Source organism: Myxocyprinus asiaticus, chromosome 43, assembly GCF_019703515.2.
Source record: "Myxocyprinus asiaticus isolate MX2 ecotype Aquarium Trade chromosome 43, UBuf_Myxa_2, whole genome shotgun sequence".
NCBI lineage: Eukaryota > Metazoa > Chordata > Actinopteri > Cypriniformes > Catostomidae > Myxocyprinus > Myxocyprinus asiaticus.
Window position 1 is genome coordinate 355,074 of NC_059386.1, and position 12,197 is coordinate 367,270.

General features: G+C 39.6%; 1 protein-coding gene across 2 annotated transcripts in view; it reads left to right on the forward strand.

The window, feature by feature from the left end:
- The first annotated feature begins 4,123 nt into the window (after nucleotides 1–4,123).
- Nucleotides 4,124–12,197, forward strand: part of LOC127433370 (lamin-B1-like) — a 66,919-nt gene continuing 58,845 nt past the window's right edge. The window contains exons 1-2 of one of the 2 annotated variants that reach the window (XM_051685221.1): nucleotides 4,124–4,431; nucleotides 4,622–4,990. In XM_051685221.1, the coding sequence (XP_051541181.1) occupies nucleotides 4,629–4,990 (362 nt within the window). In that variant the 5' untranslated portion in view covers nucleotides 4,124–4,431; nucleotides 4,622–4,628. Of the gene's footprint in view, nucleotides 4,432–4,621; nucleotides 4,991–12,197 lie in introns of those variants that run through there. The other variant, XM_051685222.1, reaches the window with a different exon arrangement.

The window sequence follows — 12,197 nt, forward strand, 5'->3', positions numbered from 1 at the left end:
ACAAATTACTTTTTTAAACCGGATCTTTTTCATGAATCACCCGAAAAGAACTGAGGGATTGAACTCAGGAGTTCAACTGGGAGTGCAGACATTTCAAAATAAGAGTCCCATGTGTATAACTAAAAGTCCCGTATTGTGTGCCACTTTTTTTTCCTTCTGGTAATTATTGATTGGTGTTGGAGTAGCACAATAAACTGCATCTGGGATTTCATTCAATTTGCACTCTTGTTGTCTCTGTGTCTGGACCATCCGGTAACAGTAAAGAAAGACTAATGCTGTTCTTGAACATAAAGAACAGCTGTTCAGAGTTCTGCTCAAGATGCAAAACAGGCAAAGGCATACTTTTACATATGCTTTGGTCTTGCCCAGAATTGGAATAATACTGGAAAGGGGTCTTGGATGCTATTGCAGAAGTTGCTGGTGTTGAAATCCCCCCCACACACTTACTGATGGTTTTCTTTCTTATCTCAAAACAATAAGGTAAATTAGGTAGTAATTTTATTTCTTATTTTGTTATATGTATGTATGTGTATGTATATGCATATCTATATTATGTGTTTGTGTGTATACAGGTGCATCTCAATAAATTAGAATGTCATGGAAAAGTTCATTTATTTCAGTAATTCAACTCAAATTGTGAAACTCGTGTATTAAATAAATTCAACGCACACAGACTGAAGTAGTTTAAGTCTTTGGTTCTTTTAATTGTGATGATTTTGGCTCACATTTAACAAAAACCCACCAATTCACTATCTCAAAAAATTAGAATACATCATAAGACCAATAAAAAAAACATTTTTAGTGAATTGTTGGCCTTCTGGAAAGTATGTTCATTTACTGTATATGTACTCAATACTTGGTAGGGGCTCCTTTTTGCTTTAATTACTGCCTCAATTCGGCGTGGCATGGAGGTGATCAGTTTGTGGCACTGCTGAGGTGGTATGGAAGCCCAGGTTTCTTTGACAGTGGCCTTCAGCTCATCTGCATTTTTTGGTCTCTTGTTTCTCATTTTCCTCTTGACAATACCCCATAGATTCTCTATGGGGTTCAGGTCTGGTGAGTTTGCTGGCCAGTCAAGCACACCAACACCATGGTCATTTAACCAACTTTTGGTGCTTTTGGCAGTGTGGGCAGGTGCCAAATCCTGCTGGAAAATGAAATCAGCATCTTTAAAAAGCTGGTCAGCAGAAGGAAGCATGAAGTGCTCCAAAATTTCTTGGTAAACGGGTGCAGTGACTTGTGTTTTTTGAAAACCATGGACCAACACCAGCAGATGACATTGCACCCCAAATCATCACAGACTGTGGAAACTTAACACTGGACTTCAAGCAACTTGGGCTATGAGCTTCTCCATCCTTCCTCCAGACTCTAGGACCATGGTTTCCAAATGAAATACAAAACTTGCTCTCATCTGAAAAGAGGACTTTGGAACACTGGGCAACAGTCCAGTTCTTCTTCTCCTTAGCCCAGGTAAGACGCCTCTGACGTTGTCTGTGGTTCAGGAGTGGCTTAACAAGAGGAATACGACAACTGTAGCCAAATTCCTTGACACGTCTGTGTGTGGTGGCTCTTGATGCCTTGACCCCAGCCTCAGTCCATTCCTTGTGAAGTTCACCCAAATTCTTGAAACGATTTTTCTTGACAATCCTCATAAGGCTGTGGTTCTCTCGGCTGGTTGTGCATCTTTTTCTTCCACACTTTTTCCTTCCACTCAACTTTCTGTTAACATGCTTGGATACAGCACTCTGTGAACAGGCAGCTTCTTTGGCAATGAATGTTTGTGGCTTACCCTCCTTGTGAAGGGTGTCAATGATTGTCTTCTGGACAACTGTCAGATCAGCAGTCTTCCCCATGATTGTGTAGCCTAGTGAACCAAACTTAGAGACCATTTTGAAGGCTCAGGAAACCTTTGCAGGTGTTTTGAGTTGATTAGCTGATTGGCATGTCACCATATTCTAATTTTTTGAGATAGTGAATTGGTGGGTTTTTGTTAAATGTGAGCCAAAATCATCACAATTAAAAGAACCAAAGACTTAAACTACTTCAGTCTGTGTGCACTGAATTTATTTAATACACGAGTTTCACAATTTGAGTTGAATAACTGAAATAAATGAACTTTTCCACAACATTCTAATTTATTGAGATGCACCTGTATATTGTATATGTAAATTATTGGTTGGCACTACAGGGTTTGAAGAGCTGGGGTTTTATTTTTTCTTTAGGGAGGGTCTTTTAGTTGTGAATCTCTTCTTTTGTCTTTTTATATCTTGTGTTTTGTGGGAGGGTTGGGGCTGAAAATGTGAAATTTCTATATTATACTATATTTGTGTATTTTTGAACCATGTAATTGAAAACTTTCTATAAATATAATAATAAAAAATAAAGACTGAGGCAATATTTTAAAACAATTAAAATTATATATAAATTCAGCAAAAAAAGAAACGTCACTTTTTCAGGACACTGTATTTTAAAGATAATTTTGTAAAAATCCAAATAACTTTACAGATCTTTATTGTAAAGAGTTTAAACAATGTTTTCCATGCTTGTTCAATGAACCATAAACAATTAATGAACATGCACCTGTGGAACGGTCGTTAAGACACTAACAGCTTACAGACGGTAGGCAATTAAGGTCACAGTTATAAAAACTTAGGACACTAAAGAGACCTTTCTACTGACTCTGAAAAGCACCAAAAGAAAGATGCTCAGGGTCCCTGCTCATCTGCGTGAACATGCCTTAGGCATACTGCATGGAGGCATGAGGACTGCAGATGTGGCCAGGGCAATAAACTGCAATGTCCGTACTGTGAGACGCCTAAGACAGCGCTACAGAGAGACAGGAAGGACAGCTGATCATCCTCTCAGTGGCAGACCACGTGTAACAACACCTGCACAGGATCGGTACATCCGAATATCACACCTGCGGGACAGGTACAGGATGGCAACACCAACTGCCCGAGTTACACCAGGAACGCACAATCCCTCCATCAGTGCACAGACTGTCTGCAATAGGCTGAGAGAGGCTGGACTGAGGGCTTGTAGGCCTGTTGTAAGGCAGGTCCTTGCCAGACATCACCGGCAACAACGTCACCTATGGACACAAACCCACCTTTGCTGGACCAGACAGGACTGGCAAAAAGTGCTCTTCACTGACGAGTCATGGTTTTGTCTCATCAGGGGTGATGATCGAACTCGCGTTTATCATCAAAGGAATGAGCATTACACCGAGTCCTGTACACTGGAGCGGGATCAATTTGTAGGTGGAAGGTCCGTCATGGTCTGGGGCGGCGTCACAGCATCATCGGACTGAGCTTGTTGTCATTGCAGGCAATCTCAACGCTGTGCATTACAGGGAAGACATCCTCCTCCCTCATGTGGTACCCTTCCTGCAGGTTCATCCTGACATGACCCTCCAGCACGACAATAACACCAGCCATACTGCTCGTTCTGTGCGTGATTTCCTGCAAGACAGGAATGTCAGTGTTCTGCCATGGCCAGCAAAGAGCCTGGATCTCAATCCCAATGAGCACGTCTGGGACCTGTTGGATCGGAGGGTGAGGGCTAGGGCCATTCCCCCCAGAAATGTCCAGGAACTTGCAAGTGCCTTGGTGGAAGAGTGGGGTAACATCTCACAGCAAGAACTGGCAAATCTGGTGCAGTCCATGAGGAGGAGATGCACTGCAGTACTTAATGCATCTGGTGGCCACACCAGATACTGACTGTTACTTTTGATTTTGATCCCCCCTTTGTTCAGGGACACATTATTCCATTTCTGTTAGTCACATGTTTGTGAAACTTGTTCAGTTTATGTCTTAGTTGTTAGATCTTTATGTTCATACAAATATTTACACTTGTTAAGCTTGCTGAAAATAAAAGGAGTTGAAAGTGAGAGAACTTTTCTTTTTTTTGCTGAGTTTATATATATATATGAGATCAAGCTTTTGACACTTAGGACAACTGAGGTACACAACTATTACAGAAGGTGCAGACATTCATCTCAATCTTTTATCTCTTATATTTGTATAAATTATGAAAGGGGTATGAACATTTGAGACAAAAGGGAAAGCAAAGTTATCTTCTCATATATATACTGTTTATTATACATCTGATTAATGGTTTATCAGCTGTCATCGGCTTTCTATCTAGTTTCTGAACAGCAATCTAAATTGAGAAAATCTGTGATTTAGTGACAAAAACAGCCATTTGGCTCCTTAATGTTTCAGTTTAGGAGCCAAAGCAAAGTCATTTTTCTTTAGTCTGGAGCCCTGTGTAGGTCATTGGTTTTGGCACGGAGTTCCCGCCATACTTAACTGCTTGAAAACATCGGATGACGTCGCGGGCGGTGATTTGGTGTTCGTGGTCATGTGTCATTGTCGCGCTGATGAGCGGCCATATTAGTTCAATCCATTCTTTCGTGCGGCTGGACTCGCAGTAAGACACGAGCTGTTACCTCATACTCAATTATTTTAAATGTATTTAAAATATTAGTCTTTAAAGCTGTTGTAATTCAGGAGTACTGTGTGTTCGGTCAATGCATTGTTTCTGTAGTTCATTGTTCAGAGTGGGTTGGCATCATTGATTCACTATTACTCGTTCAACACGCTTGTAATCGCTCCTTCAGCTGAAGAATGGCGAGCTTGGCGTCCACTCCGGCCGGGCAGCAGCCCATGTCCCGCGGTGATGTGAGTACTCCTCTGAGCCCGGCGCGGATCTCCCGGCTGCAGGAGAAATTGGAGCTGCAGCAGCTGAACGACCGTCTGGCCGTGTACATCGACAGAGTGCGCAGTCTAGAGTCGGAGAATAGCGTGCTGCAGCTGCAAATCAGCGAGCGCGAAGAGGTGCGGAGCCGCGAGCTCACCGGTCTCAAAACGCTCTACGAGACAGAGCTGGCGGACGCGCGAAGGTCGTTGGATGACACTGCGCGGGAGCGCGCGCGGCTGCAGATCGAGCTGGGCAAGATTAAAAGCGAGCACGAGCAGCTGCTGCAAAAGTAAGTCTGTAATTTGATTCAAATATGAAGTGTGTATTAAACTCCTGTTTGAACTGTGTGTTAGCGCGCGCGGTTGATTATGTGACATGCCTCTTTTTCTTTCTCTCGGTCGGTTTATCTTACGGTCTCTTAGATAATTTAGATTTTTTTTTAATGAAACAATCTGACGTCATATCAGATAATTCACTGAGTTGCAAATGTTAATTGTAATATGACTTATTTAAAATATCAGAAGTTGCTGCAGTGGTTTAATCTCGGTTTCCTGAATGCAGGTTGTTTTTGTGCAACACCAGTGTGAGGGTGCTGATGGGGAGGGGTAGTACTCACACTATACTCTTGTATTGTATTTCAGGTGTATTGCTGAAAACAATGATCTTATAGACAGTTTGTTTGATGCATACATGTGCTCGTTAGACTGTAGTCACTGAAGCTGTCCAGTGTGACATTTGTCACTGAGCCCTCTACATTGCTAGTAAATTTCGTACTATGCGACCAAAAAACGTCTGTTATTAGCCACTGGCAAGTGAATATTAACATTTCACTCGCCAGTGATAGTTAGTGTCGAGCACCGAGGCCCTTTTACTGAATAAAAAGCGGTTGATTGAGAAGCTGGATTCAGCCTCGTCTTTCTCTGCATGCTGTCTCATTCAGTTGAACTCCGAGCATCTCCGGGAACCACACCGCGGACATCACGAGCAGCTCTCTTGAGAGCGTGTGGATGAACCACTTCTCAAGCGCTCTGATGTGCACGCTGTCTACAGAGGCTTGTGCCAAACTCCCGCGAAAATATAAACAAGGTATAAACGTATTCATTTTGTGAACGCGAAGCGCTCCAGTTTCACTTAACGGCCATGAAATGGCAAATGTCCGTGGTCATTGTGGGTTTATTCACGCAGTGAGACAGAGGAGATACCCTGCTCTAATTCTGTGGAGATGATAAAATGCAAAGTCTTCCTTGACGAGAAATAAGGGCTTGTGAGTTAATCAGAGAGCCTTAAAATAATGTGTGAAAGTGAAGAATTTAAGGCAGAAATATTTGACTATTGCATAATATAATATAATAGCTATACAGGTTGGCTGGGTTACAAAAGAAAGCAAAACACTGAAAAAGTCCAGTGGGTCAAAAGTAAATCGGACAAATAAGAGAGAGATATTTGAGTTATTTAGACATATTTTGATAATTAAAATATATTTTTACATTTTATACTTTTATATTTGACTGTCATTCATACGTTTTTGAAGCCTGAATAGGAAATCATATACCCTTATTTTATTGTATGACCCAAGCTAAATTTGTATAAATGACTTTGTTGTGTGCATAGTTAGTTTATATGGTAATTCATCGTCATATTCGTGAAACACCTAAAACGGGCAATTCATCGTCATAATCGCAATTATTTGTTTGACAATTGTCAGCCATATTTCACAGCCGTGACCCCTAATTTTCATTACTTGGTTCCTACCTTGTGAATTTTGTTAATGTGTACGAAATTTCAAATAATTTCAAAAATGTGATTTCATGACATCATATAAATTGATAGAATGTAAAATGTGTAACATTTTAAAAAGCTAAAATGTGATTAAAATCATAAAGCAAAATCTAAAAAAATTACAGTATACTATATTGTGTGAATATATATATATATATATATATATATATATATATATATATATATATATATATATATATATATATAGAGGCCCCCTCTCAGTTTGCTTAATATATTTTTTGTTGCATTATGCTTGCATGTCGTCAAAAGTCTGGCGAGTAAAAACAAATGTACTAGCCAATGACGATTCTTTCTCCAACATGATCATAGAGGGTTGTGTCAAATTACAGAAGATCAGTTTGTGAACACATGAATTACACAACACCTGATCGATCGAGTGTGAGTGAACTGACATGTTACTTTTCTATAAACATGCATCTGAACTACAGCTGCGCAATTAATCACAATCGCAGTAAAATCACCATATGAGCATTTGCGAATTCTAAATCATAGCAGTTTATTTTTTTTACTCCGAATTCTGTTTAATTCACTCTTCTGATTGTTACACTAAGATCATTGAGAGAACCGATATCAGGAAGCCAAATAAAGAAAAACAAAATGGCGCAAAGAAATAACCAGTCTTTTATGCAAAGACCCTCTTTTCCTCTGTTTTTGAACACTGAAATGCCTTTTTAATGTAAGGATATACATTAAATGCACAATTTAAATCACAATTACAGATCGATATAATATCTATAAAAAAAATTGCTTTTTTTTTTTTTTTTTTTTTTAGATCCATATTGCACAGCCCTAAACTATTTATCTCCTTTTTGTTGTTCGGTGTCGAGTAGATATGAATAAATATTTTAAGTGTGTGTGTGTGGCGTTTGATAGAGATACAGTTGGGTGTGTGCTAGTACATTGAGTACTGACTCCTGCTGTATGATCAGTTTATGCATGCATGACTTGATCATTTTAGTTTAGTTTTCATGCAGAGGTTTTGTGGTGGTTTTGATTTTTGTGGTTCACACATTCACAGTCAGGCGGTACTCATCTATCAGTGTTTGTTTGACAGCAGCAGGAAGTTGAGATGTGAATGAACTCTGTGTTTTGTGCTTTTGTAAGTGAATATAACACATGCTCCATGTCATTTAAAAAAAAATAAATAAAAATTGTCCGATTTGTGCAGGCAAACGTAAGAAACTAACATTTGTTCAATGATTACAGTTGAGTGTTTTTGTGATGTGGTGGTCAGTTGATCAGCAGCTGTTCTTGTTTGTCCGTGTGAAAGTGATTCTGTTAGCTGTTTTCCACCGACATGGTTCAGGGGTGTGTTCCTTGGCCGGTGCGAATTCTTGAACTCTTCCGTGCATTTCCACCGCTGTAAAGGCCGTCCCGGTGTGGAAAATGTGGTTGTACACCGGCCCTAAAAGCTTGCTGGTCTCTATATAGGAACAGATTACTGAGGGGTGGGGTGCAAATGTTTCATAACCAGGTAGTTTCCTAACAACAACGGTAGTTACTCTCTGTAGCAAGGAGTACTTCACTCTACAACAGCAATAAAAACCCCACAAAAATGTCAAACATCAAAAGCGCTCAGAAAACACGGAGGAAATGAGCGCTCTACTTGCGATATTGGTCTTCTAAGGAGATCCAAGATAAACTAGAGCGATCGCAAAGTAAAAAAGTCTATGAGGTGATATGGCAAGAAATGATGCATACTGGCATCAATCGGATGACTGACCAAATCATAAACCAATTGAAAGCTTTAGTACAGGGAGCATGACACAAACAAAAGTGGCAGTGGAGGGAGCAACAATGTCTTGGACTCTGTGCTTGGACACGATCATCCAGCTAACTAACCTGTCGCTGCGTTTCCCGATAACAATTGATCTTTGCGCTTGAGCGTTTTCTATGAGCGATTTTTCTGAACGTTGCTTTTTTTTTTTTACGTGCGTTTCCCAAAACTGCACTTAATATGAACGTGCGAGGACGTGCTTTAAGTGCTACTTGAGACAGACGCTGTCCATAAACGTGTAGTGTTGAAATGTGACCGTACAGTGCTGCTTGTCATTGCAATTAGGGATGTGTGAGACTAGTCAACTAAACGGTTCTGATGCTGCTAGTCGACACTGGAATTACTAGTTGGTTAATATTTCCCCCCATTTAAACTGATCAACATTTTTACACATTTACGTTTGGCTTTATATTTTTTACAGAGGCTGCACTTAAATTACTGTCATATTAATATTACATATTTTAAATAGAATTAATAATACAATTATTATTTTAAAAAAGAGGATATCTGGAGCAGATACAGAGTTTTATTTCACCTCAGACTGCGCGTGCTGCTTCCCTCTCTCACTCACTGCGCGCGCAGGAAAACGTCCTCTCGCTAGACAAGAAAACTCAAAGTAGTTATGAAATCACTTCGGTGGTGCGGGAATCGGCTTTCCAAATGTTTGAAAGTCCCTAAGGATGTCTTCACATTTGAGTCTTCTTTACATCTGTGCATGCTTGGATGTTATTTTCCCGCTGAGCAGGCTTTTTCAAGCGCAGGATAGACGCCTCAGGTGAGTCAAGTCCCGTCTTTCACCGGACCATGTCCACGTGTTAATTTTACTCAAACATTTATGCTTTGAGTGAGTAAGACTAGGTATGCATTTTATTTTTTAATCTGCTGATTAAGAAGGCTATTTTCAATGAGGTGCCGACTGCTTAATGTGTTAAACTATCTTTTATTCTGTGTTCACGTCATGTTTAGAATACATTAGGTTTATTGTAGGCTACATCGCAGGCCTATTTTTTCTATCCTATAGCTACTTTTTTTTTTTTTAACATCGTAACTGTTATTGGTTAACGTTCTTTACCGAACAGCTGTCATATTAGGTCAATGGTTAATGCACGACTGCACGTTGTGAAATACGCGTGACTTTTCAGCACATTTTTTCTCTCTCATAGATTTGGCTTAGTCTTCCTGTTAATTATTTTCAACAATGTCCTGACTGTTTTAATATGTTAAGTAACTTTTACTTTGATTTCCGTTTAGAACAGGCTTTTAGGGTTGTTCCATTGATCCTGCACTATTCATTTAGTTGTTTTCAATAAATAAACCTGTATTCGCTAAAGGTGAATGCATGTTATGTTCTATATTTAATGTAAAATGATCCTAATTCAAGGCGAGCACGTCGCAGATAAATGCCCCTTTTCAGTGGAATTTAGCATCAGATTTGGAATAGATTAAGTATTTTAAATGGGTCGCATAATTTTTTTTTTCTTTGTTTTCTGAAGGTTGGTTTAGACTAGTCAACTAGTCGGTTACAAAACTTCCGTTTAAACGACAGTCAAATTAGTCGTAGCGCACATCCCTAATTGCAACTTCATTAAATTTGTGTGTAACTTTTAAAGAGCACCTATTATGGTTTTTAAATGTGCCTAATTTTGTTTAAGGCCTCATACAATAGATTTACATGCATCCAAGGTCTAAAAACACTTTAATTTGCTCATAATTTAAATTGCAGCATTACCTTTTTTTCCCCAGTGTCAAAAACGACTCGTTCAATGATCCGTTCTAAAGGATTTATTCTAAACTCCTTTCAGAGAGCATACTCTGCTCTGACTGGTCAGATGTCCCAGTCTGTTGTGATAGACCAATCACTTACAGCAGGTGTCGGAAAGGAAATGCCCACTACTGTTGGGCCTCGTGTTCAGATAGAAGACAAAAGCAGGCCTAACAGTCATAAAAACCTAACTCAAGCCCCCACCTTCTAAGTCGTAAATTTTACTGATAAAAATCGTGCCAAAATCAAACAAAGGGAGTCCAAAACAGACTACAAATCCAGGAAGCCTTGCTCACTAAAGGATCAAGCGCTCAACTCCTATTGGATGAGGCACACAACAGAACGTCCCTCAAACATGACATCATCGGGACTTCAAATAATTCTGAAATGCTTCCAGAGTTGCTTCCAGTGACTTCGTTCACTGAATACGGACGTAGCTTTTTGCTGCTCTCCGGTGCAACCTCGTGGCTTAAGGAAGTAATGTCCGACTTGAAACTGTAGCCACACAATCTCCATTTCGCTGGACGAGTTGAGATTACTCTGTGTTCCACCGAACACTCTAACGGATCCGAAGGAGACCGCCGAGCAATTCGCATCTTCATCCGTTGGCCTACAGAAGTGAAGAGATTAAAGATTTCTCTTCCATCTTCAATCAAGTCGACATTTCTGAGTTCTCCGCCAGCCCGCCGAGAATCAACAGCCGTACCGCCCTCTGAGAATCAACAGCCGTACCGCCCGCCGACAGCGCGAGGAAACGTCCTCTCGTCATCACACGAGCCTCAAGAAACCGGGTCAAAGTTAAAGGACGGAGGAAAACACATTCTACCTGTGTCCTCATGCGATTCAAGTAAGAGGTTATGTCTGGGCAGAGACAGAATATTATAGTGTGTTATTCTTGTGTTTCAAGGTTTTTGCTTGTACAGTTTACGGACCGCCATGTCCGCTCATTATTAATACTCGGGGTATTAATTATCACAAATTTGTTTTGCTGTATTGTGGTCCAATCAAATTGGACTGTTGTGCATTTTCGCCATCGCGGGTGAGACAGCAACTGAGTTCATCCATTAAAGAGTCAAATAACAAGGGACTTTTACGAGCCCCGCTCGTAAAACCGCGTCTCTGAGTGATGAACACGGCTGCTTTATCTCCAGCTATCGCGAAATCAGCTTTCGGGCTGTCACTTAATAATCTCTCTCTCTCGTACTAACCACACACACACACACACACACACACACACACACACACACACACACCTTATGTGTTATAGGATTATTTTGATTTCCATATCTAATCATATCACTGTTTAGTTTGTAGTTGTAAGTCGGAAGTTTATTGACTGCATTGTATTAATTATTAATTGATATTACTGCATAAATAAACTTTGTTTATATTACAAAGAGAAGTGTTTTGGTTTGTTTTGCATACGCCTGTGTCATACTGACGGGATGTCAGTGCTCGGATTCAAACCTTCATTCATTGTTTTTTTTTCCCGAAAATCGATATTCTTCGGATGTCGATTTTCCTAAGAAAACAATCTAATATTGAGACTGTTTTAATATTCGGTTATTAGTCCCTGATTCCAGGGTGGTGCCCCATCAATGTTAATCCTTATTAATATTCTATTGATTTTTGATAATTGATAATTATCTTTGTTGAATTTGAATGATCAATAAGCTAGTGTTAATTTTAATGTTTCATCGATGTTAACAATTAACGATTATCTTTGATAATTGTTGATTTTAAAGGATTAAAAAAGCTAACATTGATTCTCATCAATGTTCTATTGATTTTTATAATTAATAATTATCTTTGATAATTATTAATTATTGCTAATAACCAAACTTGCTCCTAAACGTAGCACACTACATTTACTGGAGCCCCATATGAGGTTTTAATGAGTTAGATTCAATTAATTAATTTAAATATTAATTAATAACTACAGAAATAATTATTTCTGATAGTAACACTGATCTAAACAACAAGTAAAGCCCTGCACTACCATACCCAAGTTTCAGCTCCGTCTGAAAAAATGTCTGCAAGCACGACAAAAACAGGACGTTTCTCAGTGGTAAGTTTATATGTAGTTTGACAATAACGTGAGTTAGCCGGTTAGCAGAGGCTAACGGCCTGCACTGGCTGTACATGTAAACAGAAGTT